At 52.3% G+C, this 7,740-nt stretch overlaps 1 protein-coding gene across 1 annotated transcript in view; it reads right to left on the bottom strand.

Moving 5' to 3' along the window:
* The window catches only part of MAST3 (microtubule associated serine/threonine kinase 3), a 56,463-nt gene extending 51,571 nt beyond the window's left edge, over positions 1–4,892 (bottom strand). The window contains exon 1 of the mRNA XM_011991253.1: positions 4,620–4,892. Within this exon, the coding sequence (XP_011846643.1) occupies positions 4,620–4,892 (273 nt within the window). The remainder of the gene's footprint in view (positions 1–4,619) is intronic.
* Positions 4,893–7,740: the final 2,848 nt, after the last annotated feature.

Raw genomic sequence — 7,740 nt, 5'->3', positions numbered from 1 at the left:
GAGGTTGCAGTGAGCTGAGATCGTGCCATTGCACTCCAGCCTGGCAACAATGCGAGATTCCATCTCAAAAAAGAAAAAAAAAAAATTAGCCAGGTATGGTGTCGCACGCCTGTAATCCCAGCTGCTCAGGAGACTGAGGTGGGAGGATTGCTTGACCCCAGGAGTTGGAGGTTGCAGTGAACTATGATAACACCATTGCACTCTAGTCTGGGTGACAGAGCAAGACCCTATGTCTAAAAATAACAATAATAATTTTATTAAAAATTACAAATTAGTTTTATTTATGAAGAAGTATGTCAGTAGTGGCTAAAAACTAATAATCTGTTGAGAAAATAGAGATTCCTGAGTTGTCCTATCCCTGTCCTATCTCAGATGTCCCTCTCCTCTTGGGTCTAGGTCTGAACACCATTCTCTTCTCACTTGCTGCAAAGTCTATGCAGGTTTGAGCCCTGGGTACCAGTGGGGGTGTGGAGAGTACGGCTGACGGGTGACTCCCTTTTGAAGACCGTTTTAGAGCTCAGCAAGCCGATCTGCACTCTCGGTGCCCTCACCACATGCAGGATAGAAAGCCTTGAGCTTGTGTTCCACTGTGACCTCATAGTCCATCCTCAGACATGGTCTGCCCAAGAGGGTTTTGTTTTGTTTTGTTTTGTTTTGTTTTTTGAGACAGAGTTTTTCTCTTGTTGCTCAGGCTGGAGTGCAATGACGCAATCTCGGCTCGATACAACCTCTGTCTCCCAGGTTCAAGCGATTCTCCTGCCTCAGCCTCTCGAGTAGCTAGGCTTTTTTTTTTTTTCCTTTTTTTTTAGTAGACACAATGTTTCGCCACATTGTTCAGGCTGGTCTTGAACTCCTGACCTCAAGTGATCCACCCACTTTGGCCTCCCAAAATGCTGGGATTACAAAATGCTGGGATTACAGGCATAAGCCACCATGCCCGGCCAAAAAAAGTTTTTTCTGTGGTTGTTTTTTTAGATGGCGTCTCACTCTGTCACCCAGGCTGGACTGCAGTGGTACAATCTTGGCTCACTGAAACCTCTGCCTCTTGGGTTCAAGTGATTCCCCTGACTCAGTCTCCCGAGTAGCTGGGGTTACAGGTGTGCGCCAGCATGCCCGGATAATTTTTGTATATTTAGCAGAGACGAGGTTTCACTATTTTGCCCAGGCTGGCCTCGAACTCCTGACCTCAAGTGATCCACCCGCCTTAACCTCCCAAAGGGCTAGGATTACAGCGTGAGTCATTGCACCCGGCCAACCAAGAGGATTTTTAAATTCTCAAAATGCCATGTGGCACAAGTTTAGAATCTGGGGACACCCAGACCTGGGTTCAGTTCAATTCTCTGCTTCTTCCTGGCCATGCAAGTTATTTGTATGCCCCGTGCCTCGGTTTCCCCATCTGTAATCTGGAGATGACATCAGGAGGGTTCTGGGTTAATCACGATCAGCCATTACTATTGCTGCTGTTGTGAGCTGTTGTACTATTGCTGAGTTCAGCAAGGGACTATGGAAGCTATCATAATACCTGATAAATGTCCTTGCATTTACTGAGCCACCTACTGTGAACCACGGGCAGGGGCTGTTTAACTGGCAGAGAAACTTAGGTGCAGAGGAAAGCCGGCTGCCCACATCTCTTAGTGGAGTGAGAGGCAGGAAACTGGGTCTCAGGACACCCTCCCTCCACACACATCAGGGCGGCCACGCTGGGGACACACGACTATTTTTACTTTGGTGGGCTCCAGGCTGCCCACGTCCTGATCTGGGTGTTCGCCATGGCAACCAGTGACGCCATCGGCCCCCACAGCCAATTGGAGGGGGCCGGAAGCTGCTGGGCTGCCGGATGACCCAGCTGGGAGGGCAAGGTCTCCCGGGAGAGGTGGGGAAGGGTTGCAGGGGTGTGGTGTCACCCCAGGCCTGACTTCAGCTGCTCTGCGCTCAGAAAACCAAGCTGTCACGATGGGAGGAGAATAATCTACCACTCGGAGGTCTCCCTGACTGCTTGAATACGTCTGAGGATAACTCACTACGTTGAGTTCAAGCAATCACAGGGATGGAACCATCACCACCATCATCGTGGCCATTAGGGTCTCGTTCTGGCCCTTCCAATAGCTGTGGGACTTTTTTTTTGTTTGTTTTTGAGACAGTATCTCGCTGTGTCGCCCAGACTGGAATGCAGTGGTGCAATCTTGGCTCACTGTAACCTCCGCCTCCCAAGTAGCTGGGATTATGGGCATGTGCCACCACACCCAGCTAATTTTTGTATTTTTTGTAGAGATGAGGTTTCACCATGTTGCCCAGGCTGGTCTTGAACTCCTGGTCTCAAGTGATCCACCTGCCTTGGCCTCCCAAAGTGCTGGGATTATAGGCATGAGCCACTGCACCCAGCCAGTTGTGGGATCTTATACCACTTCCTCCACTACCCCACGTGAAACAGGGAGGGATTTGAACCCTTTTGGGGGGTCCCACTTGCACCCCATCCAGCACACAGTCCTAGATTCCCAGTCTGCCTCCCCCACTCCTGCACTGTGTGACCCGATGAGTGACTTAACCCCTCTGTGCCTCAGTTTCCTCATTTGGAAAATGGCCCAGTGACATAGGGTCCCTGGAGGAATCAACAAGTAGCAAGCTCAGGGCCTGGTGCTGGGGGAAGAGTTTGATGGATAGGAGTCAAGACAGTGATCAAGAGGTGAATAATAACCACCAGTTGAGAGTTGTTTCCAAAAGACAAAAAGATGTGAAGATTTTTCTTGTGGTTGTTTTTTGTTTGTTTGTTTTTGTTTTTGAGATGAAGTCTTGCTCTGTCGCCCAGCATAGAGTGCAATGGCACCATCTTGGCTCACTGCAACCTCTGCCTCCCGGGTTCAAGCGATTCTCCTGCCTCAGCCTCCCAAGTAGCTGGGATTACAGGTGCCCACCACTACACCTGGCGAATTTCATATTTTTAGTAGAGATGGGATTTCACCATGTTGGCCAGGCTGGTCTTGACCTCCTGACCTCACGTGGTCCTCCCACCTCGGCCTCCCAAAATGCTGCATTACAGGCATGAGCCACTGTGCCCGGCTTGAAGATGTTTTTTTGAAAGTGGCAGAGAGAGGTGAGGCAAAATCGGCAGCTCCCTGCAAAGGCTCCCGGGGAAGCTGGACTACACGGAACTCTCCTGGCACCATTCCCGGACCCTTCAGTCCCCACACCATCTGCTTCCGCCCACAGCCCCCTCTGTGCCTGCTGTTCCCCTAGGAGTGGCTCCTACCCAGAGGAGTGGAGGTTGGGGAGGCCCCGACCCCCTGAAACTGCCCATTAAAGGTAGTATTTATGGCATCCCCGTCTGTGCTTGCCCAGGCTGGGGGATGCTGCCTCCCCCACAAGCTTTAGCCCCACCTGAGGAAATTCCAGTTTGGAGAAGACATAGCAGAGCAGGAGCACCTCCATACTGGAGGGATTAAGAGAGAGACCCAAAGTGGCTGGGTGCTGTGGCTCACGCCTGTAATCCCAGAGGCTGAGGCAGGAGGATCACTTAAGATCAAGAGTTTGAGACGGGTGCAGTGGCTCACGCCTGTAATCCTAGCACTTTGGGAGGCTGAGGTGGGCGAATCACAAGGTCAGGAGTTCAAGATCAGCCTAGCCAACATAGTGAAACCCCGTCTCTACTAAAAATACAAAAATTAGCTGGGCGTGGTGGCATGCACCTGTTAGTCCCAGCTACTCGGGAGGCTGAGGCAGGAGAATTGCTTGAACCCGGGAGGCGGAGGTTGCAGTAAGCCAAGACCATACCATTGCATTCCAACCTGGGTGACAGCGTGAGACGCCGTCTCAAAACAAAAAAAAAAAAAAAAAAAAAAGTTTGAGGCTATCCTGGCCAACATGGTGAAATACCATCTCTACTAAAAAATACAAAAATTAAATTAGTCAGGTGTGGTGGCATTTGCCTCTAATCCAGTTACTCAGGAGGCTGAGGCAGGGAGAATCACTTGTATCCAGGTGACAGAGGCTGCAGTGAGCCGAGATTGTGCCACTGCACTCCAGCCTGGGTGACAGGGCAAGATACTGTCTGAAAAAAAAGAGACTCGAACGGAGAAGAGGGGTTGGAGGCACGCAGAGAGGAGAGCTAAGGGGCTTCCTGGAGTAGAGGGCGTTGGACAAAGCCAGTAGGCACATGGAAAACACCAGTCCATGCCCAGCAAACAGTACGTGCAAACAGAGCACTCAGCCTGCTGGGCACCAAGCCCCGTTGGAAGTTCAATGCCCCTGAAGTGAAATGGGAGAGAAGTCAGCATGGACCACATGGCACAAGCCCCAGGGCTTCCTGGAGGAGGAAGAGGAGGAGGAGGTGGAGGAGGAGGAGGAGGAGGAGGAGGAGGAGGAGGGGGGGGGGGGGGGGGAAATAAATGGAAGCGGGCCATGAGAAAGCAGGATCACCTTTGAGGGCTGAACCTAAGGGAGCCACCCCAGTAGTGGCAGAGACAAAGTCCAGATACAGGCTCTAACCACCTTCTCTGCCAGGGGATGCTCTGTTTGTGGGACCTGGTGTTTTGAAATTCGGTCATGTGTAAAGCAAAAGTCCAAGTGGGAGATGATAAATGTAATAAGCTAATAGTAGTAGTGGTAATATCAGCTCACGTTACCCGGTGCCTGCACACGTTATGCGTGAGGCTGAGTTTAACCCAAACTGGGAAGGTCTCCACCACCTCCCTGGACGCAGGGCTGTCGCCAACTGGCCGCCCGCGGGCCAGGTCAGATCCTTTTTCAGACCTCTCCCGCACACAGCCAACAGCACGCCCCACATTGTCACCACCGGAGAGGATGCCCTGGGCTATCCGTCTGGACTGGCCAGTCAGCATCCTTCTGTGAATGGACTCTTTGGCCTTTGGCCTCCAGGAAATCTGATTGGCTCTCATCAGCGATCTGCCCCCTGATTGGCTGGGATGCTCCTGGACCATTAACAAGGTTTCCAGTCAAAAAAGACCCCAAACTGCAGCTGATGAAGACAACACTTTTCAGGTGCCAGATTGTTTAGAATTTCTCTGGCTTCCTGGTGGGTACTTCCCTCTGTGGGCCTCAGTTTCCTCCTCTGAAAAATGGAACTAATAAAAGCACTGACCACTCGGGCTGTTAGAAGAATTGAATGCATGAGAGGGCTTAGCATGTTAATATGAACAGTTATTATCACTTTACTATTATTTTATTATTATTTTAATCTTCTCCCACTTGGACCTTTATTTTTATTTTTGAGATAGGATCTCGTGGTCATGGCTCACTACAGCCTCAAACTCCTGGGCTCAAGAGATCCTTCTTGGCTGGGCACGGTGGCTCACGCCTGTAATTCCAGCACTTTGGGAGGCCAAGGTGGGCGGATCACCTGAGGTCAGGAGTTTGAGACAAGTCTGGCCAACATGTTGAAACCTTGTCTCTACTAAAAATACAAAAATTAGCAGGGCGTGGTGACATGTGCCTGTAATCCCAGCTACTCGGGAGGCTGAGGAAGGGAGAATTACTTGAACCCGGGAGGCTGAGGTTGCAGTGAGCTGAGACTGCGCCACTGGACTCCAGCCTGGGTAACAGAGCAAGATTCCTTCAAAAAAAAGAAAAAGAAAAAAGAAAAAAAGAGAGAGATCCTTGGATCCTTCTGCCTCAGCCTCCTGAGCAGCTGGGACTACAGTCATGAGCCACCACACCTGGTACACTTAGAGTTTCATTCCATGCTCCTTCCTGGCTTCCTGACCTTTTTGATTCCCCGGCTCCTGTTCCTAGCCCTCCAGAGGAGTTTTTCCAGCCCCTCAATATGGGTATGCCCTCTCCTGCTCCAGCACCTTCCATACATAGCTCCCCATCACCCTAGGGGGAAAGTCTAACCGCTTCAAAATCAGCACTGAAGGCCCTGGAAGCGTTAAGTCCTGGCCATCAGCCTCTAGTGCTAAGAAATAGGTTCAAGTTCTTGTTTCCCCATATAAACAGGTAAGAAAGGCTACATGACTCTGGGCCTTTGCACGTACTGTGGCCTCTGCCCAAATGCCCTCATTCCGTCGGAATCCGTGCTCATCCCTCCACCTTCGCGGATGGATGCCTGTGCTGGGTTGGTCTGGAGAGGAAGCCGGAACTGCTTGGGTTCAAATCCTGTCTGACTCTGTCACCTACACTTTGTGAAACCCGGACAGTGTCTATGCTTCTCTGAACATCAGTTTCCCCTTTTGTAACATAGAACTTATCATCAGGAAATGTTTGACCCCCCCATGGAACAGGCCCCACTTCCTGACGTCAGCAGCACCCCCATTCGCCTACCCGGAGGCGGTTTCTCTATTTTAAGAGGCTGCGGGCGGGTTGGCATCTAACTGGGGCTGGAGGCGGGGCTGCCCCCCCCAACACCACGCTGCTCGCCAATCCCGCCCCGCCCCCTCCTTTCCGCCCAAGTCCCCCACTCTTGCCTCTGGCCTCAGTGCTTCCAGTTCTGCCCCACCCCCGCGCGGCCAGAGATCGGGTGTCTCTGATCTGCAGTTCAGCCCGTGCCTTCCCTGACCACTCCCGACCTGGCTTCCCATCACCTGCAGAGTTCGCAGTCCCGCAGCTACCGGTGCGGCTCCAGGTTGGAGACCCGCGGGCCCCATTCCTCTCACCCCCTCAACCCGCCCGGAGCTAACCTCAGTCCACGACGCCCACCACACCTGCTCAGTCCTCCCTGGGTACCAGCTTCTGTCAGCCTCTTTCATTTCCCTAAATACCGCCCTCCCGCTGCAATGCCCCGCCACCCTTGACTGCCTCCTCTAACCCAGGGCTCCCAGCAATGTCTGGATCAGGCGCCTCCTTCACTTGCGGTGAGTCCCTTATCACAACTGACCACTCCGTGGGGTCACCGCTGCTCTGGCGTCTACCTTCCGGAACAGGTTAGGGTTTCTAGGAGGGCAGCTCCAGAGGTTGCAGAACACTCTACTTACTGCCTGTCCAGAGCCAGGCATACAGCAGGCGCCCCATAAATGTTCGTTGGGTAAGTGCTGAATCCCAGGTTCCCTACCTGAAAACTTGGTGGCTTCTTAAGGGTGTGGTCTAAGTCCCAGAGGAAAATGGCCAAATCTTAATTCTCGTTTTTCATTTCTTATGACGGGGAAACTGAGGCCCAGAGAAGTCAAGGGGTGGCTGTCCGGGGTCATGTAGCCCGTGTGTGGCTTCAAACTTAGGCTTCTGCTGTCCCCGACGCCGTCCTGATGACACAGCCTCCCAAACATGAACTCGGTAAAAGGAGGACCCTGTGGCCCGTTGGAACACTGAGGCCCGGAGAAGCAAGGGTGCCCTCCCTCCAGGTCACACTGCTGTTTGGCAGCGCCTTGTGCCCTAAGACAGCTGGTTGAGGGCGCAGGATCGAATCCCAGCTAGGCGACCTCTGGAGAGTGGCTTTTTGGGATTAGAACCTCAGTTTCCTTATTCTGACAAATGGGCGCCTGACAGTCCCAACCTCCCCAGGTCGTCGTAGGGCTGAACTGAGGGGGGTACTGCGGTGCAGCGACGACCCAAGGAGGTATTAATACATAAGAACTAATATTAATACATCGCTAGTAATAGGACTAAAACAACCATGAACATATGGTGAGTTCTCTGGCTGCTGTTGCTAGCATTATTATTAGAACAGCTGGTGGGGAGGGGCAGAGCCCTCAGCCTCTTCCTCCCACGCCATCGCTTGGAGCCTCAGTTTCCCTAGATGTCCAAGGGGGACACCTTCCCCCTTCCCACCAGGAGAAAAAGCACTTTGAGAAGCGG

Source organism: Mandrillus leucophaeus, unplaced genomic scaffold (genome assembly GCF_000951045.1).
Source record: "Mandrillus leucophaeus isolate KB7577 unplaced genomic scaffold, Mleu.le_1.0 Scaffold11, whole genome shotgun sequence".
NCBI lineage: Eukaryota > Metazoa > Chordata > Mammalia > Primates > Cercopithecidae > Mandrillus > Mandrillus leucophaeus.
The sequence above is the reverse complement of the archived record's forward strand: the minus strand, read 5'-3'. Positions and strand labels throughout refer to the sequence as shown.